At 36.9% G+C, this 26,101-nt stretch overlaps 2 protein-coding genes across 3 annotated transcripts in view; both read left to right on the top strand.

Moving 5' to 3' along the window:
- Positions 1 to 238, top strand: part of LOC106013263 — a gene marked incomplete at its 5' end in the record, with an annotated part of 1,048 nt that extends 810 nt beyond the window's left edge. Inside the window, 1 exon segment of the mRNA XM_013088467.1 lies at positions 231 to 238. Coding sequence (XP_012943921.1) covers positions 231 to 238 — 8 coding nt within the window.
- Positions 239 to 1,014: 776 nt separating this feature from the next.
- On the top strand, positions 1,015 to 24,887 carry LOC101856555 (AP-3 complex subunit mu-1). 2 transcript variants are annotated; one of them, XM_005090889.3, is made up of 14 exons: positions 1,015 to 1,172; positions 3,960 to 4,038; positions 4,682 to 4,787; positions 5,344 to 5,456; positions 6,102 to 6,226; positions 7,095 to 7,254; positions 7,720 to 7,833; positions 8,441 to 8,514; positions 9,945 to 10,050; positions 11,353 to 11,511; positions 12,609 to 12,659; positions 13,121 to 13,189; positions 15,791 to 15,805; positions 23,588 to 24,887. In XM_005090889.3, the coding sequence occupies exons 1-14, from the start codon at positions 1,030 to 1,032 to the stop codon at positions 23,651 to 23,653; spliced, it is 1,380 nt and encodes a 459-aa protein (XP_005090946.2). In that variant the 5' UTR covers positions 1,015 to 1,029; the 3' UTR covers positions 23,654 to 24,887. The 2 variants fall into 2 exon arrangements, with proteins under 2 accessions (XP_005090946.2, XP_005090947.2); XM_005090890.3 differs by lacking the exon at positions 15,791 to 15,805.
- Positions 24,888 to 26,101: the final 1,214 nt, after the last annotated feature.

Genomic DNA, 26,101 nt, shown 5'->3' with positions numbered 1-26,101 from the left:
GGGGGGTGTTGAAGTAAGTTGAAATTGACGGACACCTTTATTGATGGCAACCACAAAGACCTAGATTTACACGACATGTATATTTTGTGTGTGTTGGATGCTTACCCAAGTGACAAGACTTGGCAACAATACATGTCATTCCTTTAAGGATTTCATTTTTTAAAATAATAAAAGTACGTTTATCGCTTGCTAGAGGAATATGATTTGACCTTTTTACTTTTTTGTACTAGCTGAATGAGTAAAAGTCAATAAAATAATATGTTATATTCTTATTGGTGTATTTAATGTTTCAAAAGAACATTTCAATATGTTTTAATTGTTTTCGAATTTTAAAAAATGTTTTTGGTTCTGTTAACACAGTTACTGTTGCTGTTTTTTCTGTGTGTCGTTGTTGCTTTTGATGCATTGTTTTTCTTCTTTATTAGTACAATTAGGGGGCGTTAAAAACAGGCCATTGTTTACATTGTTGAAACATTTACTGCTGCTAATATTTTTGTAGTTTACATTGCTGGTAAATTTTTGCTGCTAGCTGTTTTCATTGTTGCTAGTGCTCTTATAGCTTTTCTTCTTCTTTTTTTTTGTTAAATTGTTTTTTGTTCATTTTTGTAAGTCAGTGTTTTGGAGCGCTCGCAACAGCATAAGGTCGCAATATGAGCACCCAGGACACATTAAGCACTTATCAGTTTTGTAAGAATTAAATTTAATTTTGAATTTCCCCCCGCTGCCAAAGCCAACTCTTGCCGATTTTATAATCAACAAGGGCTTTACATGCGCAACTTGCCCACAGGATCTCCGAGATTTCTTATGATGTTTTTAAAGGGTAAATGGGTCGTTTTCTTCTTTAATGTTTCTGACTGCCGTCTGTCCTTTCCCCAAGTCTTGATGACAGCTCATGTGTCTATGTAGCCCTTTGCAGGGGGAAGCAATTAAAATGGGAATACTATACTTTTATAGTAACCACACATCAACATTGCGTTTGGAGTTGGAAATGATAATAAAGTGGTTCCCAAGGAACGTAATCAGGAAACAATGTCGAAAAATGGTAAATTAAGCGTGAACTCCCTTGAAAGCACAAGACACCCACCCAACACGTACTTCCGGTCATTGGTTGATGTTGTAAACATCACAATTTCCAAGATGATTCACAGCCTTTTTATCATCAACAACACTGGGTATTGTTTGCCATTGTTTTTGATATATTGAAATTTCCTTCCGTATTTAAAGAAATCCCTATGTCAGGGTGAAGTTTAGCTACAACAGGGAGCATAAATATTGGCAACCTGTTATCGATATCAAAACCAAAGCCAAAGCGGTTCCTGGCCGGTACACTACACTACAAACAAGTACGTACACTACAACTACAACATCAACAAAGATGAACAGTAATTCATGACATATTAGAAACAGACCAGAAGACTCAACTGTGTGTTGTGTAATGTCTATGCCTAATACAAAATAATAAGGCCGGCTCTATTTCTCCGAGCGCTCGGGAAAATAAACTTTCATTAGGGTCTACTCTATTTCTCTGAACAGTTTCCGTTCTCGAGATTTGTTCTTGATAGGAAGTGGCTATCCTCACCCGGGGTGAAAATAAAAATATGATCGACCTCTCACCCTGGGTGAGACTTGCCAGCATAAATTTGCTATTCTCACCCGCTGTGAAACAAGACCTGTTTTACCTAATTTCGGAACACTGATTTTTGTTTATCTTTCCTTGTCTTGGAATTGAAAGGGAAGGGGTGAAACCCCCTGACTGCTCAAAGTCAAATGTGCTGAAATTACTAGATCTAGAATCTATAGAGTTAGACTTTGTGTGACATGTGAGGCATCGTGGTGAGATCAGGTGCTCGTTAAAATAATGAATCAACAAAGAAATCAATATTTTTTTGGCCAATATGGGCAAAATATTTAAAAAAAGAATTTTTTTGCTCAAAAACACCTGCCAAATATATGAATTTGGGAGGACTTCCGTAACGAACGACCACTATGAGACAGCAGAATTGAGGGCTACGGGTTGGGTTAGGGTGAGGCCTCTTCTTTTATATGTGTTTGATGGGGTGGTCGCTCGTATGGAAGTCCTTCCGTTAATTTAAAACACATTTTATGTGGAATTTACCGAAAAAGATTGATTAAAGGCACAAAAAATGTAAAGTTTTAGTTTGCAAGGACTCTCAGTTCATGGAAGTTACCAAATTTTGGCAGCCATTTTCTTGTTAATTTTACCTCTGAAACCAGGCAGCCCTGACCTCCTTCAATCGCAAATCTTTTGAGTTCAATTCGACATAGAGATGGATCATCTTTTTCACTAAAAGGAAAGCAAATAAAGGAACAGGCTTTAAGATATAATAACCCGATGCTAAAAAACTGATGAGCGCCTGATTCCACCACCTCATGACACATAATAGTAATAGAAAGAAAAATATTAAAAGAACTTATAGATTTAAAATTAAATTGGGTTGAATATTATAAAAATGTCATGCGTGTAAAATGGCATGGATAACAATGAAATCGAATTTTAAAGGGCTTTACAAAACCTGAGCATCAGACGTTGGTTAAAGTTAAAGAATATCTGAAGATTTTGTGTCACAAATTTGACAATTGGGTTATTTTGTTTGAAAAATTTTCTAGATTACAAGTTCTAGATCTAGTACAAGAACCTGTATTCAGACTCGATTAATTTGAGTAGGCCTAACATTATGAAGTTAAATTCGTCCTCAAGACTTTGTGATAAAAATTCTGTTGACTATTTTCTGTAAGTCTACTCACTCACTGTCATTTTTGTATATCTAAAAGTGTAACAGAAATGTCTTTTGGCCCAGTTGATTCACTCTTTCTGGACATGGTTTTTTTTTTGGGTCTAGACGTAATTAACTTGTGGCTCAATTTGGCTTCACAGGTGGTGTCCTAAATAACTTAATTTAATATTAAGCAAAACCATCATTCAAAACGTATCAAATTTCCTACTGGGAACACCAGGACCACAACAACCCGTCCGTGTTTTCCCCGCGGGCAAGTGTTGAGTTCCTGTGTGCTGTCGGCATTGCTGACCGTTTCTTGTGACGCCACAGTGCCAGAAGAAAGAGAGAGAGAAGGAAATTGAATGCGGAATACATTCCAACATGAAACAAGGATTAATTTTGAACATAAGTGTTACAAGGGATAGAAATGGCGATGGTGAAGAGAAAAATAAATTTTGATGGAAAAAATTACTTTCACCAAACTTGTGAAAGCCAATCAGCATAGCTATCTTATCACAAGCCAAGAGCATAATTCAGAAATTTCTGAATACGCAGCTTTTTATTTGAAAGCAATATTCCAGTTTTTGTGTAAGTTATGATATATTTATACTGAGTCCAATTACATCATTTTGTTGATGCAAGACCGCAAGAAATAATTCACTCGTTTTTTCCCCCAACTCACGCTTTCGCAAAGTGAAGCTAGATGTTTTCGTTTCCTAAACCCTTTCCAAGTTTTCAAAAATAATAAAAAAGTTATTATAAATGACGGATCATGTTAAAACGAGACAAGACTGAGGCACCCTGTCACAGCCGATATATTTGCGATATGTCCGGGAAGAGTAAGTTTTCAGACTTTTCTTCCATTTTTAACTCTTTTCTATTTCATGAACTTCATTTTGCCTGAAGATGTGATTTTGTTTGCTGTTGCTGAAGACAAAAAAGCTTCCAGGTTTTTTTTAAAATTATTGATGACAAATTTTATCGAAATCATTCAGTTCTTGATCACTTTCCCCCTTCTCTCATCCTTTTGTCTGCACCCTTTTTCTTTGTCAGGGATTCTTTCTGGTGTCCATTGGTATGAGACCATATTAAACCAGTGTAATAGTTATAAAGCATGCAGAACATGCTGTAGAGTGTGGATTATAAGGCTATTTAAATGTGATTAGTAACTTATAAATTTTCACGACGCTGGTTGACCCTGTTGTTTGTCTACTTTTCCAGGGATGTGTTTATGGAAAAACACTGGAAGAGTGTGGTGAACAAGTCAATCTGTGATTACTTCTTTGAAGCCCAGGGCAAGGTAGGCTACATTGCATGCACTGATGAATGAAAGTGGGAGCGTCCTGTTTGCAACATCAAAAAGAAAGTTTTAACTGAGAGTGTTTGATAATGGTATTGGTGTATTGACTTTTTAAAAATAATTGTATTTGTTCAGTTTGTAAAAGATGTACGATCAATCTATTAAAATTGATCTGTTGTCCATTTGGATAATTCTGAAAAGAAAAAAAATCCAACACACTTGAAAAATTGTTAAGTTTTCAGGAAATAAACATGCATTTCCAGCCATTCTGCTTCGGTTATATTTTCCTTTGACTATTTGTTTAGTTACAGCTGACGGGCTCTTTGAGATTCTCAGTATAACAGTTTTTTGCAATATTGTATCTTTTTTTTCAAAGATTTGTGTTCCTTTTGTAGAAGTCAAGCAATTTTTCCAAGGTTTTTACCAGTTCACTTCTCAGACTATTCCTAATCAGGACGAAGCAATTAAGGAAATAGCACAGAATTCCTTTCCATTATAACAAGATTCAACATTTCATTTTTATTGAGATCATGGAAAAGGTGGCTTGACTTTAGTTTCAATTTTATCTCTCTCTTTTATTCTTTTTTGCTTTTGAAGTAGTGTTCAATTTTCTGTAAAAAGATGTTTCTTTGATTATTCTTAGGTGACAAATCCGGAAGATGTGCCTCCAGTCATTGCCACCCCTCATCACTACCTCATTAACATCTACAGAAACAGTCTGTATTTTGTTGCAGTGGTTACCACTGAGGGTAAGATACAATGATATCTGCACAGTATTTTTTCTCCTTTTCCTCAATTGCATCACACTGTAAGAATATCGTACACTGGGCTATCCTGCTTAGTTCCTGTGTTTGCCAGTACAACTTCTCCTGAGGTGATAATGTTGCTGTGCTCAGTACTTTTAGGTGAAACAGTAGGGTCAATGAAATATAGGTAAAACTGTCAAGAGCTCTATTATAATAGGCTAACTTTGACAGGGTTGAAAGTGATAGGGTAGATATATGGAGTAAGTAGCATTGACCTTTAATTTTAACCCCCCCCCCTGAAAATACTGCCCATAAATGATAACTGTGCAGGTCATCTAGCAATGGTTTCCATGGAAAATGGAAGAAAAAACTCTAGCTTAAATACACACAGAAATGTGTTTTTTAATAGATACAAAAGGTATTGTGCCCCCCCAAAATTGTTAGAAATTACCCAAAGTTGTGGGAAAATGTTGGTTTCTATGATTTTGTTATATTTTGGCAAGGGTTGAGTAAAATTTTGTAAAGTAATCAAACTATTTTTTTTGTTTTCTCTCCTCAGTACCACCACTGTTTGTGGTAGAGTTTCTGCACAGAATTTTTGACATGTTTGAAGACTATTTCACCGAATGCTCCGAAACCAACCTGAAAGATCATTTTGTGATTGTGTATGAGGTAAATCTGATGCTGTCCTTTCTTTATCTTTTATATTTCTTTCTCCGTGCACCACTTTCTTTAATTTGTTTTACCTAGTGAATGGATCAGGGTTAAAATTGTCTGGTTCCTGTTTGAAATTAAGAGTTTTTTGTCCCCTTAAGAGGAAAATAAAGTAAGGAATGATGAGGGCATAGTTTACTTTTAAGTACTAGTCTCTTCAGATAAGGAATTTTACGTTTTAAAACGTTTGTGACAACAAATATTAAAATGGCTCTGCCTGGAAATAGATGTGTATGTTAGGGGCGTTGTCCAATCTTCCCCACCCCTGAAGGCCCAAGCATATGTACACAAAAGCTACTACTAATGGAACACTGTTCATTTTAAATTTTCTTTCATAATGGATTTGTTTGTTTGTTTTTTTTGTTGGGGGGGGGGGGGGTAATGTATTGGAGTTATCATGAGTCTATAGACAGGACTTACATTGTCCAAAAATAAAACGTTATATAATGGCTATGAACATGATGATTTTGCAGGTTTTCTTCCTTTTTGAAAAAGCTGATAGTCTTCATTTGTTTTTCTTTCAATGGGTCGACCTTACACGTTGTAATTATTGTATAAATAATCTGTTTTCTAATGTATTTTTTTTCCTGTGTATTCTTGAAGCTGTTGGATGAGATGCTGGACAATGGCTTCCCCTTGGCTGTGGAGTCGAATGTCCTGAAAGAGCTGATCAAGCCCCCAAACTTCCTCCGCTCCATCACAGACACAGTCACTGGGAAGTCCACTGGGTCAGTTGCTCAGAAGTACTGTAGAAATTGTCCGAGAGGGCCACCCATTTTTGAGGAGAAAATTTATTGTCTTAGACAGGTCGACGAATTCTTGAACAGTGTCATTATGATATATATATATAGCAAAAAAATCCGAGGGGGGAAGTGAGAAGTAATCGTTTATACACGTGATTGTCTTATGATTTTGGAAAATTGTAATGTCACGAAAATTTTTAATGTGATTTGGATTCCTGTACTGTATTATATCACTCTGGATCCTTTTTTTCCTACTTTAATTTAAGTGCTTGTTTCACTACAGTCATATGAGCAAACTGCTGAAATTGTAAGAAGATAAAACATTTGAGGTGTAAAATAAAAAGTAGTGTTGGGAAGCCTCAACCACAACTCAAGAAGTATGCATTATGATTTAGACATAAACATTTTTCAAGAGACACAATTTGAAGTGTCTGTCTTTATTGCCACGTATTGTCCTGAAGGCTCACACACTTCAGGTGTTCAAAATATTTTCTGTTACTTTAGTGTTCATGTAATTTATCATTTCAATCTGCCGGTATTTATGGGCAACTATACAGGATGTATAAATTAGGTATAATGTATAATTTGTCAGTCATGATTGACTTCCCTTAGTTACATGCTCTGGAAATTGTAATTGAATTATTAGACTGATTACTGAGCTGTTTTTTACAGCTGGATAGCACAAGTACATCCTTTCGCAAAGGAATGTAACTCAGACCACAAGCTTACCCAAAACGGCGTAGTAATCCATCTTGTAATTCACTGTTTTGGCTGGTAGTCAGAATAATAATATTGTACTGATGTTAATAACGTATGTCTGATATAGCTTCCTTTCTATGTTCTTCCCTTCTAGGGTTGGTGCCACGTTGCCCACTGGTCAGTTGTCCAACATCCCGTGGAGACGCACGGGCGTCAAGTACACCAACAATGAGGCCTATTTTGACGTGATAGAAGAGATTGACGCCATCATTGACAAGTCTGGCTCCACAGTCATTGCTGAGATACAAGGATACGTAAGGGTTGCTTCCTCTCTACTGTGTGCAAGGCGGATTATTTTTGTTTTTTCGCGCATGACTTGAATTTGTTATGTGCATAATTTTTTAGGAACTTTGGGGAATTCAAGTCTTTTGCAAAAGGGTGCCACTGATAGATCCTACCTCTTTTCTTTCTCTACAAGGATTCTTCAGTCTCACTTTCTGGATTTTCCACTGCACTGAAAGATTGCGACTACTGCTTCAATCTGTTTCTCATCACTAAAACTTAGTTGTTATTACTCCAGACTGATACTCAGACAAACTTTGGGTGGAGATCTATAAAATTTAATCTTATCCTTTCTAATCTTATATTATCTGATCTGATCTGATCTTATATATGATCTTATCTTATGGTATCTTATCTTAACTTACGAGCGTATCTTATTCTATCTTATCTATTTTTCATACGCATTCGTCTGCATTGCTGACTTGTCTTCCTCACAGATTGACTGTCTAATCAAGCTGAGCGGTATGCCAGATCTTACCCTCTCTTTTGTTAACCCCCGGCTCCTGGATGATGTCAGCTTCCACCCATGTGTGCGCTTCAAGAGATGGGAGGTGAGACCAAGTGCACACGTCTGTTTTGCTGTGTGAATGGTTTATAATTTGTAGTCTTGTGGGAATTTTGTCCCGATGGAATGAAAGTTAAAAGTAATTAATAGAATAATGTAGCAATGCCAATCACCCTCTGTGCTTTGGGTCGGAAATCGGGCTGTGCTGAGGAGTTGTCTAAGTACAGTTGTATAGGGTAAAACCACTGGACGAAAATGAATGAAACTTGTCAATCAATCAGAAGATAGGTTAAATTTACAACAGGCGAGTGTACAATGCCGACAGATTTCTAGAACAAGAAAAATTGTTGTGTTTGTGTGATTTTGTTCCATTTTTCAAGAACTAAGAGGGACTGCAGCATTGTTGTCAACCAGACAGTCTTCTTTATTACTCTACAATTTCTGATACCCTTGTGTTGTACATTTTACGTACCAACTTAAAATTACGACCTTTCCAGCATAAAAGACCAGAGCCAGAAACTAGGTTAGAAACTGAACAAGCTAACCTGTCGGTGTGTGAAATGTGCGTCTTTGTTTAGGTTACAGACTATGAATAGATTGTAGTCTTTGCACACAACTCAAATAAGTAACTTAAAATTGTTTTTTGCCCCCAGACTGAGAAGATTCTCTCGTTTGTTCCTCCCGATGGTCACTTCCGTATGATGTCCTACCACATTGGTGCTAACAAGTGAGGCTTGTTTTATTTTTTTTTAAAAGAACCTTTTGGAACTCAGAATAATTGTCTGTTTTTCTTACGTTTGATGCGATACTGTCTTTATTGTTGATACTGATCATGACATTAGTATTAGTAGTAGGTTTTTTTTATTTTAAACATTTTATTTTCCCTTATCTTTATTCCCTTTCATTATGATTGTGGTTAGTTTCATTATTATCATCATATCAACATCTTGTTTTTATTGTTATGAATATAGCATCATAGCTTTGGTTTATAGCAGTGAAAGAGATTTTTTTGGACTCTTCTTATGCCATGACCATATTTTCTTGGGATTTTTTGTTGTCAGATCTAGTTTTTAAATTGTTTCCATTTAGAATATATATCACCCTAACATTGTTCTTTCTAATTTGTGAGGCAGCGTGGGGAAATCAGGCACTCGTCAAAATAATGAAATTGAAGAAATTGGCATTTTTCTGCCAATTTGGCAATTTTTATCAAATTGTTGCTTTTTGGCTTGAGACCATTGTTGTCCAATGAAGAATACATTTCTGTGTGGATTTTACTGAAAAACTTTGATAAAAGACACAAAAAATATAAGTTTTCAGTTTCCCTGGACTCTCAAGCTATAAAAATAACCAAACTTTGGCGACCATTTTCTCGCATAATTCTACCTTTAAAACCAGGTGACCCCACCTTCTTCAATCTCAAATATTGTGACGTCTATTCAAGGTAGATGGGTATTTTTTTCACCGATAGCAAGACAACTAAACAATCTTTAAGATGATACCAATAACTCCACATTCCCCAAAATTGACGAACACCTGATTCCACCACATCGTGACACATTTTATGTGTTTGCAAGTGATATTTAGAAGCCTGTCTCCTACTTTACAACATGACAGATATTGAGGAGTGTTAGGAAGTGGGTTCGTGGGTTCACGATGCGGTGTGTCTGTGCAATGCATTTGATCTTTCATTATCACTCTGGCCAGAATGTCTCATATCTAAGGTATCTAGCTTATTTATCTCTCCTTCTTCTTTTCTTTTTATGCTCATGTCTTAATCGCAACTCTAATGTTTAGCCCTTATATATAACCTATTTGTGGTGCAAGTGTCATAAAACTTTCACAAAGAGGGTGGTAGATGGGTGCTCTAGTGTGCTTTGCCCCTTCTTTCCTATCAAATATCTATCGTCCCCATCTCTCCTTCTTCGTGTTTTGTGTTTGTTACTCTCTTGTAACGCCACTCATCTTCAGCTCTTATACGATCTATTGTGTGGCAAGTGCAGTAAAATGCTAACTAAAAAATGATATTTTTAATCTCCTAAAAGTAAAATTTAACAGCATAGGAACTTCAGATTTGAGTATTTGTTTTGCTTGATGGCGGTTGTGTTTTTTTTGGGTTTTTTTCCTGATATATTTATTTCTAACCCCCCCCCCCAGCATGGTGGCAATCCCTGTGTACCTGCGTCACAACATCTCCTTCCGTGAGGGCAGTGGTGGAAGATTTGACGTGACAATAGGGCCCAAACAGACCATGGGCAAAACAGTGAGTACAGCTACACCTATTCACTTGTATTTTTTTGTTTTTCCTTTTAAAAAATGTAATGTGAAACAGCAGCTGCTCTTGGCTCATTTGCATAGAAGTGCCATGCTTTCTATCCTGGTGGGTGGTTGGCGGGTGCTCTGCTGTGGTGTGCTCCTTCTTTCCTATCAAACATCTATCGTCCTTATCTCCCCTTCTTCTTTTTTATGTTTGTTACTCTCTTGTAACACCTCTAATCTTCTGGCGCTCATATGATCTTATGCAGTTGTGAGCACCGTAAAACATCTACTAAACAACAACAACAAAATTTCTGTCCTCATATTTGTAAAGTTTATTATTTTTTGTTGTTCTCCCAAAGTTCTTATTTGGCTGATGCTCTGGTGTGGTTTGCTTTATTAATAACATTTCTACTCTTCAGCAAGTATGCAACCATTTTGTGTTGCAAGTTCTGTAAACTCTGACTGGAAACAAACATTTATACAAGTTCTCCCAAAATAACCCTCATTTCAAGAGTACTCTACTGAGGATTCCACCCATGTTCATGTGTACGGTAGTCCAGCTTTATAGAAAACTGAGCTATCTGCATACCAAGTCTTCCAATTTGTTTTCTCTTCTTTGTGTGCAGCCTTCTTGTTTTTGTATCCGGCTGTAATTTATGGTAGCAATAGGCTCTGTTCCATCACAACAGGGTACAGTTCAGGTTCAGGTCTCGTTTGGATAGCATCTGTGTGGACAGTTAGGTCAGTTCAGGCTACAAAATGATGTATGACAACGCGGTGGAATCAGGTGCTCATCAATTTTTGGGCTCATAAAGTTATTGGAATCTTCCTAAAGCTTGTTCATTTACCTTGCTTATTATGAAAAAATTACCCGTCTATCTTGAATAGAAGTCGTGATGTTCACTATTGAAGGAGGTGGGGGTTGCCGGATGTGAGAGGTAAATTTAACGAGAAAATGATCGCCAAAGTTTGGTGACTTCCAAAGTGGTAGTGATCTTGGAAACTGCAAATTTACATTTTTTGTGCCTTTGATCAACGTTATTCAGTAAAATGCACACATGAATGTATTTCAAATAGACATAGAATGCTGTGAGCCCCAACCCCCCCCCCCCAAAAAAAAAAACCAACCAAAAAATTGCCCAATCTGCAGGAAAACGCTAGTTTCTTTGATTTCATTATTTGGATGAGCGCCTGGTTTCAGTATGATTATCCCAAGTATGGTGAGGACTTAAAAATATTTGATGACGCAAGAGTGTGGAACACCTGTCGACAATGATTCTTAATGCAAACATATATGTGTTTACAGGTTGAAAACGTCGTCCTTGAAGTCCCTTTCCCTAAGTCTGTGCTCAACGTCACCCTGACAGCTAACCAGGGAAAGAACTCGTTTGACCCAGTGTCTAAGCTCATGACCTGGGATGTTGGCAAGATTGATACTGCGAAACTACCAAATATCAAAGGAACTGTGAGTATGATGAAGTACATTTGTGAGGCATGCTGACAAAATAAGTTACTTCTCGCAATTTGTGAATGGAGATATCTGCCAAAAATTGACACGCGGTCAAATTCGTAGATTTTGAACTGAGGTCATTTTTTTTTTGAGTTGAACATGTCTTATACAAATTTGTACGAATACATTGTACCAACTCAACCAATAATTTGAAGTATCTATTCCCATGGCGCTGAAATCCCCAAACAAAGTCATTTTGTCAAGGGCTTATCCCATCTGGAAAGTAGACTGTACAATTTATTAACTCCCGGTCAGACTTTATGATATTCAGGAATATTCTCAGCTTTATAAGAAGAAGCATTAAGTGCAAGCTGCCCTTTTACAAGCACTCCAATGTGAAGTTGTTTTTCTGCTCTAAGTTAGATATTCATTCCTACCCTGAGTGAAATGAGGAAAGTTTGTGTAAAAATCTCTGTCCTAAGAATATAACCTCAGGTCTGTATGTGAGTCAGGCAGTCTTATTATTAGGCTACCGATGTCAATTTGAGGAGTATTTACCATAAGATGTTGTTCGCCTTTTTCTTACTTATTGAAATTTTTTGTATCATAATAGCACTGTCTAAGAGGATCACACTTTATTAGTTTTTTATATCTGAATCTTGACGAGATACATCTTTATTTTCTTACTCTGTCAACAATTTTTCTTTTTTTATAGTTTGTTGTTGTTGAGGAAAGTGAAGCATAGATTTCAACCTAATTTAATTAGAGTGCAACTTCTGGTGTCATCATGATAGAGGTCATGGTGGGGTTGATGGGTGGTTGGCGGATGCTCTGATATGGTTTGCTTCTTCTTTCCTATCCAACATCTATTGTCTTTATCTCTCCTTCTTAGTTGTTTTGTGTTTGCTACTGTCTTGTAACACCTCTAATCATTGGCATCTTATATGACTTTATTGTCGTGTTGCAAGTGCTGTAAAACTCTAACTAAAACTGAAGACTAGTGGGGTTGCAGGTATGCATTTTTGAAACGGGAGACAATAAGCTGTAATTGTCATAATGCATGGTGATGTGGTGGGTTATGCTTTACTTTTGCCTGACCTTTCTCCCTCCAGATCACTCTACAGACAGGTGTTCCCGTGCCAGAGTCTAACCCCACCATCACCGTAAGTACTTGTCTCCTTTGTCGTGTGTGCTGTATTTGCTATTAATGTGCTCAAGTTAAAAAATCCTTCTGTGGTTCAAAATCAAAGAGAGTAAGCTTCGGCTACCACCCAGACAAAGTTCAAAATCGATCCCTGCCGAAATGAAAATGTTTAATGTGTCCAGCGCGCTCAGATGGCGGTATGCAGATGGGAGTGCTGTAAAACACCTCCCAAAAATAGGAGCAGTGTTCTGGTTGTCTTTTTCTCTCTTACTGTAGTGGTGACTTAAGAATGATGGCAAACACAGTTGATTCTGCTTTAGCAATCACATGTCCAAGACAATCACATGTATAAATTAGCACTTCCCATTCCCATCCCCCCCGTGCATTTAAAAAAGATGTATTTAATTATAATTATGCTGTCCAGTAGGACCACATGTCTAACATGACCACTTTCAACATTTTGTGATTGATCTGGTGCAGGTTATGTTCACCATCAACACTCTGGCTGTGTCGGGTCTGAAGGTCAACAGACTGGACATGTATGGAGAGGTAGGAGATGGTGTTTTTTCTTCTTGTCTGTTTCTTCCTGACGGGCTTTTGTTCTCCTTCTACTTCTTTTACCTTGTTGCTGTCTTTTGCTCTCCTTTTGAAATCGGTACCGTGTGTGTGTGTGTGTGTGATGTGGCATGGCAACATCTGTATGTATCTTTATAAATGGGCTGAATGATATGAGCCCATGAGTAGTGGGACGAACGATAATAATCATAATATCGACATTACAAACGAGCCTTCAACCGAGTAAGGCCCTGATATTTTTATTTTAAGCCCGGTCTAGAATCTTGAAGTCTAATCCTTTTAAAATATTATTATTTCAGTAAGCTGCTTCATGACAGCCATTGTCAAACCCTTTTTGTTACCAGTTATGTTGGTATATTACTGATGTTGTCATAGTTTAACAGATATGATTTTTTTTAGGGGTGTGAATCTATAATCTCTTTTTTGGTTTGTTTTGAGCTCCCTCTTTGTTTTTGGTTTATTGTTTCTTGTTTCAGGTAATTCTCTTCCTCTTCTTTTATAAGTTTTTGATGTGGAAAACACAGATGACGTCCAAATTATTCCAAGATATTTTCAGGATTCTCTAGACTTCAGATTTATCAGTGTTTGTTGAGTTACACTAGTTTTAGAAAAATGGTATCGCCAGTACTGTGTTCTAGCCAGTTTTCATCAAAGAAGCAATGCAATGGCTTGGTGGCTTATAGGATGTTGAAAACATAATTCAGTAATGAAAGAACCGAGGGAGTTTCCATCTGAAAGGCTTTTTAAATCACTCTTGAGTTTTTTTTTCTTTGTAATTTAAAAAAGTCCTTATCTTTTGTGGCTGTGGTCTCCTTTAACAGTGCCATTAGCTATGTGTTTTGTATTTTGCTTTTTAAAAAATAAAGAACTCCATTGTTTTGTAGCAAAACTATGTTAATGTCTGTCCCTGGAAAGGTACTGTTTATAAGAAGTTGCCTGTCTATATGACTTGAATGAATGTTCTGTTAAATACTATACTTAATGTTTTTGTTGTTCTCTGTTGTTCTTGTGTTATATGTTTTTCTTCTGTTGAATATTTGTGTTTCATTAACAGTGTATCAAAACAGTTTAGCTTTCACATGATAACGGGTAGTATGTATGCGTACTTGACTGAGATCATTTTTGAAGCATGCTTCTGTTTGTGTTGAATACATAGTACAGCTTTATAAAAGTATTTATATCGATTCCCCTGTGAAGCCTTTATGAGGTAATGCTTCTTTCTAATGGTAATAAAAATGTTTCAGCAAAAGTGGTATGCTCACGGTGTTTATCATGCCCATGAGAAATGTTTATGTTTCACCTTCAGGGTTAGGAGTATAAGAAGATCTGATCGTCTCTGGTTAGATGAAGCTTTACTACCTCTTAGTACACACAAGATTATTCCTCCTTTGTACTTTGTTAGCAGCCTATTTTATCATCCGAGTTTTCAGCATCACGAACTTCCCTTTTAACTCCACTCCGGTTTTTAATCTATTTGCTTGAAATAAACACCAAACTGAGTAGAAATGGAGTGATACAAGCAGTAAACATACTGTCACAGTCTGATAACAGGTAAAATGAATATGCTGAGATTTGGTAGATTTTTGTTGTGGCTGTAAACTACCAAATGATGCTGCAAGCCAACTGAAATGGAGTGCTGTTTACTAAGTGTTAAGCAGTGATTGTTATAGGGGAATAGCAAAGTGCTTTTGAAGCTTGGGAAAAATAACTGATCCTTCCAGCTTCAGTTTTTCTTTCCTCCATGAAAACTTGGACAAGCTCTTGCGAAAGGCACCCTCTTTACTTATGGTATTAGAAGAAACTTAAGTAAGGACAGAATAGTAAAATCAGAGATTTTCAGGTAAATTTGCCTTGCCTGTGTCTTGTTTTTGAGAATGTTTGCAGAGTTTATATGACTGAGCATATATGGATGTCCGTCTGTCTGTCTGTGCCACAGATCTGCTAATCGTGACGCTATATAAATAAACTATTGCCAGCAGCAATTTGTTTACTCTTCTAAGAATTATGAGGCATGATATGATACAGGTAGATGCGATACAAAAAGCTAGTTTAATCTTGTAGTGTGGGATGAAATAAAACTGCTCACAGTTCTTCTTTCTTTCAGAAAAAAAAATTGCAGACAGAATACCTAAATATAAATCGTATCCACTTTCTCAATATAACGTTCTGTACAAGAAGGATGGATCAAATTTTGCAGTATGATTTTATAACATTGTGCTCAGTCAGACAGGGAAATGGAAAGAGGTACTTATCTTTAGGCTAGTGTCTGCTAAAAAAAAGTCTTTTTTGCTCTGTCATGTCTCATTATGTGAGAAAAAGGAAGTGCGTGCATGAAATCGGAAGAATGATCTGGTTTTAACTGTTGAGTAACTTATATAGATATTTTACACTCTGGTTTAAACAGTGTTCAGTTTCCTGATTGCCTGATTGTAATGAATTAATTGCCTAGATATGTTGTCACCTCTTGCAAGTCATTTCTGTATCTCCATGTGCTTTCCATGTATATCCTAATGCAGCTATTTCTTCTCATTACTTATGCTGTTTGTTTTATTTTACCTTTTTATTTAATCAAAGGAAATGAAGCAAAGGGTATGCAATCGACATTTTGCATGGCTTTCAATATATTTCTCTTCTTTTTTTCCCACTTATTTGCATTTCTTTGAAAACTTACTCGAACTGTTTATTAATGATTTATTGCTGCCATTGTCTGTTCGTCTGGTGAAAGCACTTCCCAAAGTTTATCTTGTTCATTGTGATACCTGAGCTTTCTCATGTTTCAAATTTCTATTATGATGCATTAATATAAACTGTGGATATGTCCCACTCGATATTCAGTAAGATAAAAGAATAATAACACATTGGATTTGGCTGAATCTGTTGGCCTTCTTGTAATAATTGCATTTCGTTCATCATTGTATCAGTGATTTGTTGAAGCACACATGGATATAAAAGTAGTGCCAGGCACCTTTTGAAGTGTTCTTCCAAGTGCTCTAATTTACAGAAGAATGAGTAGGTTTGTTTTAAGTTGTTATGCTTTCTTTCTCATTTGTTGTTGTTATGTTTCATAATGACCATGTTGAAGACAGTGATTCGCTTTTTCAGTTATAGATGTCTTTGTATGCCATATGTTTGGTTTGGTTTAATGTTATCAATGTCAGAAGAGAAAACCAGTTTGAAAAAAAAAAAAAATCCTCCAAAACACAAGTTCAGTCTCATGATTACTTTAGTGGAAAAACATATATTATATTTTGTTCGTGCACATCTTACAGATTAAGCTTCGAAAATCTCAGGATTGTGTTTATAATTTTAGTCAGGTTACTTTGCAATGATCTACAGTTAATGTACAAATGAGAGTTCTCAGAAAAAACGTTTGTATCACATAAGAAAAACAAAAACTTTCCATAAAAAAGAAGGTGAATACAGTGTGGCATCAGAACATATGGCAAGACAACCAGTGCATGAAATCCTCAAGTGTTCTTGTCTTGTATGCAGGGAAGTCGAATGGGGTTTGGTGGCGTAGTTGTCGGCACCGTTCATATTGTTTCATTCCTTGTGGTTGTGTACATGTGTTGGGGTCTGGGGTCTGGAGGGAGCCACAAGCGACCTTCTTTATGCGTTCTTTGGGTTCAAGGGAACACGCAACTTAACCAGTGTGGGTGGGTTGTGGTTGGTGAGCAGAATAGGGAATACTAGACCTCTTCACAGGGATGTGAATTCATTTTGAAGTTGTTTTTTAGTTTTGTTTTGTTTTTTTGTTTTTTTTTGTTTTTTTTTTTTATTTATTTGTTTATTAATTTTTTTTTAAATTAGTTTTTTTGGGGAAGTAAAAAAAAATTTCTTCTTTCTTAATTTGGTTGATCTTGTAAACAGAAACTGGTTTATTGACATTTGAATACACTCCCCCCCCCCCCTCCCCAATACGCACACCTGCTTTGGGGATCCAGAGCATTTATTTCTTGAGGCTTTTCCTCACTGGAACCACTTTCAGTGTTTGAGTCTAAAGCTCTATCTTGCAGCGTGTTTCACATGAGTCTGAAAAGTAAAAATTTGCTGTGCGCACAACAACAGTGCAAAGGGTTGCTTAGTTGCGTGCAAACCTTGACCAAAAACAAACAAACTTGAATGTGTACTAGCACAGCATGTACTAGGTGTACTGTACTACTAATCATATGAATGCCAGGTGTCTTTGATGGTCGGTCTCTTGACTTAAATGTTTTGGGCCTTGGAACAAAAAGCATGGGGGCTGGGTAGTTGTTGAGGAACTCGGTAAATACTGTTTAGTTCTCTGTCTTTTTACTTTTAATTAGTAATACTGACCCTTAACTGGGGCAGGGCTGGCTGGAGGAAGATAAGATCCCCTGACGAAGACAGGTGGAGAGCCCCTGTTGACAGCTTATAACCCAGTACCAGGGTGGAAAGGGCAGAGAGAGACTTACTCTGAACCAGCATGTGTAATGTAATGGTGTCTTTCTCGGACCTGGTTGGCCTTGATAGCAAGGGACGAAGCTGTCAGACTCCTCAATAATTTAAATTGTGTTGGTTGGGGCTTTAGATATTTAACAATAATTTCTCACCTCACTCTGGTGTTATGTGGTTCTTCTATTTTCTACTCTAACTGTCATGTTTTGCTCGTCGTTGTCCTCTCGGAAGAAATTGAAAATGGTTTTTCTCTGTGTCTTGAAAGTGAAAATGGGCGTGTTTGCTCCCTTAACCTCAAAATGGAACTGAATGTCCTTTTTTTGTTTGTTTTGGTTTGTGGTTTGTAACTCAAGATAAAATCAATTGTGATCTGCTCAGTCTACTTTTAACCTGTGTGGTTTTTTTGTTTGTTTGTCTACTTCTCCTTTCTGCTCACTGTCTTTTTTCCCTGTCACCGTTGTCCAAAATTGGCTGTCCCTTCGTTCACCATCAGATGTCATGATATTTTCTTAGTGCTGAAGCTGACGCACTGTCTAGTCTGATGACTCTTCTAGCTCTCTGTTTACCCTTGTCTGTCGGCTTCTTTTGAGGATTCAGTAGAAAGGATGGTTGATTGATGGGTGCTGCCATGTCGTTTGAGTCTGAAAGAGTTTCTTCTCCATCCATCTGTAGTTTTGGCGTATATGTGTACCTGTTTTAGCGTTATTCTGTGAGTTCTTGTTTTTGTCTTGTCCCCCCTGGGTCTATTTGTTTTAATGTTTATATATAGGGTATACCTATTGGCATTGTGGGCAAAAGAAGTGAGTTCAAGTCCTGCATGGGGAAGCTTTGTTTTCTGGGTGTTTTTTTCTTGCCACTTAGACTCTGTGTTTGCACTCAGCCTAGTTGACCTTGGCAGACAGGATCAGTGCAGCCTGTCTCCTAAATTACATGGGGAGATTGTTGTGTTTTCTACTTCTGAACGGATTTTTTTATTTTAGTGTAACTTGTTTTTTTTGTGTTTTTGTTAAGCCGTGTAGTTGTCTTTTTTAAACGTTTGAAATGTCACAGTTACTTTGACAGTAGGGTACATTGTTTTATTTATTGACGATTTCAAAACATTAAAAAAATGGTCAATCAAAGTGCCACTGCAAGACTGTTGGCTATTTATTTATTTATTTGTCTGCAGCCTGAGGTAAGGGAACCAGTGTGAGATCTTCTGTTGTTTTGGGTCATTTTTTATCTTTGGTCTGCGATCGAGAGAGATTATGGTTGCTGCTGTTGTTGTTGTTATTGCTGGGATGGGGAGTTGAAAATATTTCAGCATATGTTTGTAGATAATAGTCTTAGTGTGGGGTTTCATGGTTTGACTAGGGTGTAGTGGAAGTTTAGTGTGACTGTTTTAAAACACTCTGCTTGTACCTGAGTAGGATATGGTGTGTGATGGCTTCGATATTCTTATCACTACATTTGTGTGATGGGTTGCACAACAGTGGGTATTGAGAGCTGACTGAATAGTCTTACAGGGTGATCCCGAAGTTTCCATCGTTGGTTCAGAAAGTTTATGAATATAACATGTTTCTGAAAGATAAATGAATATTATCTGGTGAACAGTATGATAAAAGTTAAAGTGTTCTCAATATGTGTGTTGTCTTGTCGTTGTTTTTCAACTGGTGGGTGGTGCTGCTGTTAGAATCTAAGACAAATTGCTACCTGAGAATTACAATGTTTTATCTGCTCAGCACCTAGTTTTGAGAAATTTGACGTGAAAGATTTTGAGTTTCACATCCTGTCAAGCGTTTTCGGACGCAATTCTTCGAAAACTATGAAAATGACTCTGAATAAATAATCTTATGATTTTGATAAAGCGGATTGAACATTTGGTTTCTGACCTCATTGTCTTAGTAACTCAAAACAGCCAAAAATGTCAGAACTTTATAATTCTGAGGAAGCGAAATGGAGGTTGATGTTATTATTAAAGATGTCTGAATTTTTGTCTTGTGTGACATGTCTGAATATTTGTCTTGTGTGGAAACATTTGGAACACCCTGTTTGGGTATGATTAATATGGCCAGTGGGGTATATTTTATTTGTTTGTTTTTCATCGATAATTTACTCAGTCAAAATATCACTTTCCGTTTGCTTTTTACTCGCACATATGAATTTGGTCAAGTGTTATCCTTCAAATCCTGGTTGTTCAATGAGGATTTTGATGATCATGCTGTTGGTTCTGTTTCCGCTGTTGAGAAAACACAGTTTGTCCAAATGTCCTGTTGTTGAGAAAACACAGTTTGTCCAAATGTCCCGTTGTTGACAAAACACAGTTTGTCCAAATGTCCCGTTGTTGACAAAACACAATTTGTCCAAATGTCCCGTTTTTGACAAAACACAGTGGGGGGGGGGGGGGGGGATATAGGATGTGGCCGTTTGTACAGGTGATTGTCTTATATATATAGGTGGCCATTAGAACAGGTGCGACTGTAGTTAAAATAAGGAAGAAGAAAAATGAATTAAGTCTGAGAAGATTCTCTACATACTGAAAGTAAATAGTGTGCACATTTACATGATGTATATATTTGTGTGTGTTATTTGGTCTTTAGAGGGGTACCTCCTCTTGCTGGTAAGCAGTGGAATTTGAAGATTAGTAGTGGGGGGGGAGACATAGGTTTAATGCACTGTATGTTTAGTAAACTGCTATTTCTGTGATCATCTGCGGGTTGTTGAAGGGGGCCACTGGAAGGTTGCACTTCTTCATTTTCCCTCTTTCTTTCTTTCTGACTGTCTGTCTTTCTGTCTTGCTTTCTCGCCAGCACCAAATGACTGTTATTGTGTTGATGTGTTTCTTTTTAGTTAAAATCAAAATAAAGGTTATGTGGCCATTTGCACCTGGGCTGAATAAATGCAGTTCACTTAATCCGTGGGACACTGAAGATTCCTCTATGCTTTTCATGTTGAAAACCGTACACAAAATAACTCCGCACATCCCTCGGTGATTGGATTTCTTCATGGGAATTTCAGTATGATGTATCAAATTGCACTTTATTTTATATTCTGAGAAAAATGTTCACTACATTAGAATCTGTAAAATAGAATAGTGCAAAGAGTTCTTCCCGATGTGTAGTTGTCATGGCTAATTTAAAAAAACACATTTTAATATCAAGGCCACTGTGCTTTTATGCTATTTTATTACGTATCATTTTCTTTAAAAAAAAAAAATTTTTTTGCTTTATATCATGTTTGTCGCTATGCTGTCAGTATCAAATGAATATTCATAATACAGTTAAATTTTAAAGGAATAATTGGGGATCCTTCATGCAGTGCATAATTCCGAATACAAATACAAGCTGTCAGATTACATTCTTATCCAATTACTTTTTATATATAAAACTCAAAAGCAGATAAACCGGTCATGTATGAAAGTAAAGGTGTTCAAAAGCTCTAAAACACCGACAGTTGATTTGATGTCTTTCATTGTGCTTCTTTCTTTTTTTTATGTAATGTTCCGCTTATGATGCACCGACAAAATCATTTTCAGCACTTTTGCTTTTTAAAAAAAAACCCCAAAATGCACTGCAATATTAGTAATCAGGTGATTCTTTGCTAGTTTATTGTTAAGTACGCCTTAAAATGCAGTTGGTCAGTAAGGGGTCTTCGTGTTGTTAGAGGGCTCCACTGGTAGGTCTTACTTCTTTTCTCCCCCCCCCCCCCCCCCTGTTGTTTTTTCCTTGAGCTATACTACTTTTAAGGTCTCTTTGTGCTTGTTTTTACATAAACGAGCAACAGCAAAAAAAAATTTAAAATGAGGGACTTTGTTTGATCTCCTCTTCCATCTTCATCGTTACTGTTGTCTTAATCTGCGTCTGGTGAAATGGCCTTGTTGGCCTTGCTCTACAGCTCGGTTCCATAGTTCGTTTAATTCCTTTCACATTATGCTTTCTCAGTGTTGGGCTTGATGCTGATAAGTCCCTCCATTAAAGCAAAAAGAAAACTCCTTTTTTGTCCTTTTAAGGAAATTAGTCTTGTTGCTTCATTTGCAAAGTTCTACAAACCATGTATTATACTTCGTACAAAAGCAGTAACAAACTGACAAACTCAAATGAACAAGTGTACTACCGTTGATTGGAGATATTTGTGTAAAGAGTTTTCTGTTATCACAGGGTCTCTTTGACTTGATCTTAATCCAGTTCAGTTCAAAAGACCGAAAATGTTTTGCATATTCATGTGTTATGTAACCATTGGGCCGTTGATTGTGATTGTGGAAGAGTTTAAGTTATGCTAGAGGATGATGTATAGAGAGTAGAACTTCATATAAGTACGGCTTACATAAATTTAGTTTTTCTATGAATATTCTTCCAATTTGTGCACTTATCATATTTTAACTTAGAGGACCTCTTCTTCAATGTCACTTTTATAGAGGCAAAGGTTTCCTACTCATATTTGCAAGTTTTGCAGATATGACCCTGCATTTTTCTTTTGGGCACCAGTATTCTCTCTTGCTTTAAATAAAATAATATGTAGCTTTCAATGTCTTTTGAATCCTTTGAAGAAAAGGTTTTGTGAAGCTTTTGGTCTGTTCGTTTTATGGAACATCTACACATTCTTTGGAGGCTGTGTTTCGGCCTTCTAGTGATGAACTATTTATCCTCATGCTGACGTCTGTACTTGTTTTTTTTTTGGCACCTATATTTCTTTTCCCGCTTTAAAAAAATGTATATTGTGGCTTTCAAAACCCGTTTTACGAGAGAAAGAGCTCTTTCAAGAATTTTGACGGGAGCAGTTGTTGTTGTGGCACTTTTTATAAGCTGTTGAAAGAAAATACTGAAGCTTTATCGTGTGGGACTTTTTATAAGCTGTTGAAAGAAAATACTGAAGCTTTATCATGTGGGACTTTTTATAAGCTGTTGAAAGAAAATACTGAAGCTTTATCGTGTGGCACTTTTGGTCTTTTTTTGTGGTTTTGGAATGTTTGATAGTGGTGACAGCACCACAATAAATGACGCATCAAAGTTATTTGGCAATTCATAATTTGTTAGCCTTTGATTAATGAGATACCTTTCTAGAACCCTGCCTAATATCTGTGGCTGTAGAAAAACAAAACGGAAAAAGAAAACCCAATCTCATTAAAGGATAGGTATGCTTTATGCCATGATTGTTATAGTACCATTACATCAAGCTTTCTTTGTTTCCAACAGGAATGTTGCACTCTTATATAAGTTCATGAAAATATGCCTTAGTTAAGTTTTTATATATCATTATTTTATTTTCCATGGGAGGAAAATGTATCTTGTACTTGAGCTACATTTCTCACTTGAGTTTTGTTTGTCTTATAAAGGCCTACATATCCACGTAATTGTTATTTTGATTGAAAGTTGTGCCTCATGGTACTCCGGATGTGTGGAAGTGGTCATCATTCTTATTGGTTTCTTGGGCCATGAAAGAGGTTTCCATATATAGGCTACCAGTTGTGAACCCTGGAAGTTTTAATGTGCTGTAATTTTGAAACAATGAACAAAACTTTATTCGAGAAGGTCGTATAAGATATTAAGATTTTGCTCTTTTCTCTCATGCAGTAGCATCTGCAACTGAAATTATTATCATATATTTATTAAAATACTTTTTTGGGGTGGGTCTGGGGGAGAGTGTTGGGGTGGGGGGAGGGGGGGGGGGCAGGAGATAGCAGAAAAGGTTACTTGAATATAAAGTTCCTGTTGTTCTTCTCAGTTTCAGTATGCCTCTTTACTGCAGAATACCCTCTTTCTTTGGCCCCAGTCTAAGGAGGGAGGCAACCAATTCAAAATGATGTATTTATGCTTTGGATTTTGTTATTTAGACTTGACTTTTGAATTTGATTTATAGTTTTAATTGATTTATAGTTTTAAATTAAGTCTTTTTTTAAAAGTGGGGCTTAGGATAGGTAAGACATCCTCCCTCCTCGATGAATCTGACCATCTGCTGTGTTGCCTTTTCCCACAGAAATACAAGCCTTTCAAGGGTGTGAAGTACATCACCAGAGCGGGCAAGTTCCAGGTGAGGACGTAGGGCCACCTCTGAAGGACGTCCTGTCCAGCGAGATTCCACCCAATCAAAGTGTACATGATCTTACCGGGGACTGATTTAGCCTCATTCCTGCCTGAGTGTGTTGTATTTTTTATTTAGTGATGTCACGTCTCAGGTAATGTTCAGAAACCCCAGAAATGTGGGATGATTTTCAGTGATGAACATTGTGATGTCAGTTGAGTGAGTATCTGGTTTTTATTTATTGTTCCTATTGTTAGAAAATTATACTAGATTTTGGGGACGCTTCAAGATATTTACTGCAAAATGTTTCGGTGTGTATCTCAGTGTGTATCTCAAAGAAGTCCACTATTCACAGCAAGACTTCCCACATAACTGCTGGGAATATGTGTCTGTGACATAACAGTGAGTGCTATTATTACTTGCTGCTTGAGAATGGGTCCAAAATCTAAAGTAAAAGTGTAATTGATGTTTTGTACTGTTGTCTCCCTTTGAGACGCTCTTGCACAACTTGACCAGAATATCATTTTTTTTTTAGTTCTCATTTGATTTCTTTTTCCCTACTGCTCCTGAAGGACTCACAACATTGCAGTGTTTGCTTGATGTTCATACAGCTGTGGATTATTGTGTTCTTTGATGAAAATAAAATGCCGTCAAACTTTTTCAATACGGTCACTCCAGATCACAGAGAAAAGCTGAAAGTTATAGACAGATAACTGCAACTCTCAGTGATCCCATTTGGTGCACAGAAAGCCAGTGATTTGAGATTTGGGGGGGATAAGACGATACTTTAGTTTGATATTGAAAGTTGCAGACATCAGAAAGTTTCAAATTGAGTTAGGGACAGGGGCACGCCCATTGAAATGCACTTGTGCGCTGACAGTAATAAGATCTTCAGATGAAATGCTCAGCACCGAGAAAGAATGGAGTGAGCACTGGAGGTTACTATATGTGATAGTACTCATTGCCTTATTTTCATTTTCCCTCATTGCATATATCATGATTTGTGTTTCATTCGTACACAGAGATTATGGTGACTGGATGTGCTGAATTAACTCTTTCCCTGCGGTTAGTTTGGTTAGGCTTTCCCCTTTTCTACGCAGCCTATTTTTAGCTCTTCAAGATGTTTTTGAAAAAAAAAAAATGGAAACAACTAAACTTTTGACAATTGGCCATCATGGATGGTTCACTCCTCAAACTGTTGCAGATTGAGCAGACATCATGGGGTGAACATAAGATATGTGTGGATGTACCTGTAGAATGTGTAGAAACGATGATGAGAAATGAAAAAAGGAGGCGAGGGGGAGGGGGGGGGGGAGTGATTTATAAGAATTCCACTTGGAGGGGTGGTGCTTTGGTCAGGGGGTTTTCCAGTTCACTTCTTGGAAGTGGCGGGCCAGAGGGAAAGAGTTAATACTCTCTGTCTTCCAGCTCAAAATGTTCTCCACACTGATCAGGTGTAAGCTTTGGGTTTGGACAAACTGTAAGAGTTTGTGCATCTATCGGTTTTGCAATGGGCTCTCTCTCTGTCCTCCTCTCTCTCTCTTTCCCTATTTCTCTCTCTCTTCTCTCTCTCTGTCCCCCTCTCTCTCACAAAAACTCAGACTCACACACACTCACTCTTTTTCTCTCTTTTTTTCTTTCTCTCTCTCTCTCTCTCTCTCTCTCTCTCTCTCTCTCTCTCTCTCTCTCTCTCTCTCTTTCTCTCTGTCTCTCTCTTTCTCTCTGTCTCTGTCTCTCTCTGTCTCTCTCTGTCTCTCTCTGTCTCTCTCTCTATCTCTGTCTCTCTCTCTCTCTCTTTCTATCTCTTATCCTCAATCTTTCTGTCTTTCTATCGTACCATTGCTTTAAAAATATTTATACAACAACTGCTCCATGTAAGACTCCGTCATATGGTGTCAGCTGAACTTCTCAAGCAACTTACATGATGACTTTGATCAGTATCAGAAAATCAGCTGTAAACATTCCTATTTCAAATAATTAGTTAGGACTTAAAAAAAAAAAGAAAATTGTTAAATTTATTTCTTATTCACTCTTTTTGTTATTTATATTACCAAGTTTGATATAGAATAATGCTGTTTTTTTGTAATTTTTTTTTTTTTTACTTTATATTTTAAAATTTGTGTATGTGGCTTTATGTGTGTATCTTTGGTTTGAGAAGCAGGATGTGCATATATAGAGCTGGTTTGTTGTATATGTATGAATGCTGTCGTTTATGACTGAGTGTATACTAGTAGCTGACTGTGTGTGTGTGAATGATACTGAGTATTGTGAAGTGAAATTTGTGCAATAATAGTAGAATGATTTGTTGTTGTTGATATAACATGAAATTTGTGCAAAGTTTCAACTGTTACTACGCTATTCTTCTCTTTTCTCACCGTGAATTTATCTTTTGCAACTCTTTAATTAAGAACAACCAAAAAAACAAAACTAATCAGAATATTCTATGCTTGTATCGTTGAAAAGCTTCCT

The sequence above is a fragment of the Aplysia californica genome, unplaced genomic scaffold, assembly GCF_000002075.1.
Source record: "Aplysia californica isolate F4 #8 unplaced genomic scaffold, AplCal3.0 scaffold00023, whole genome shotgun sequence".
Classification (NCBI taxonomy): domain Eukaryota; kingdom Metazoa; phylum Mollusca; class Gastropoda; order Aplysiida; family Aplysiidae; genus Aplysia; species Aplysia californica.
Note: the sequence above shows the minus strand (reverse complement) of the source record. Positions and strands in the feature narration are given on the sequence as shown.

Bases quoted from the DNA above. Each gene is read 5' to 3' on its own strand.
- LOC101856555 (XM_005090889.3), top strand. From the start codon at position 1,030: ATGTCGAAAAATGGTAAATTAAGCGTGAACTCCCTTGAAAGCACAAGA. The intron at 4,039-4,681 runs GTAGGCTACATT...GATTATTCTTAG, and splicing joins TCTTTGAAGCCCAGGGCAAG to GTGACAAATCCGGAAGATGT. The intron at 4,788-5,343 runs GTAAGATACAAT...TTCTCTCCTCAG, and splicing joins TGCAGTGGTTACCACTGAGG to TACCACCACTGTTTGTGGTA.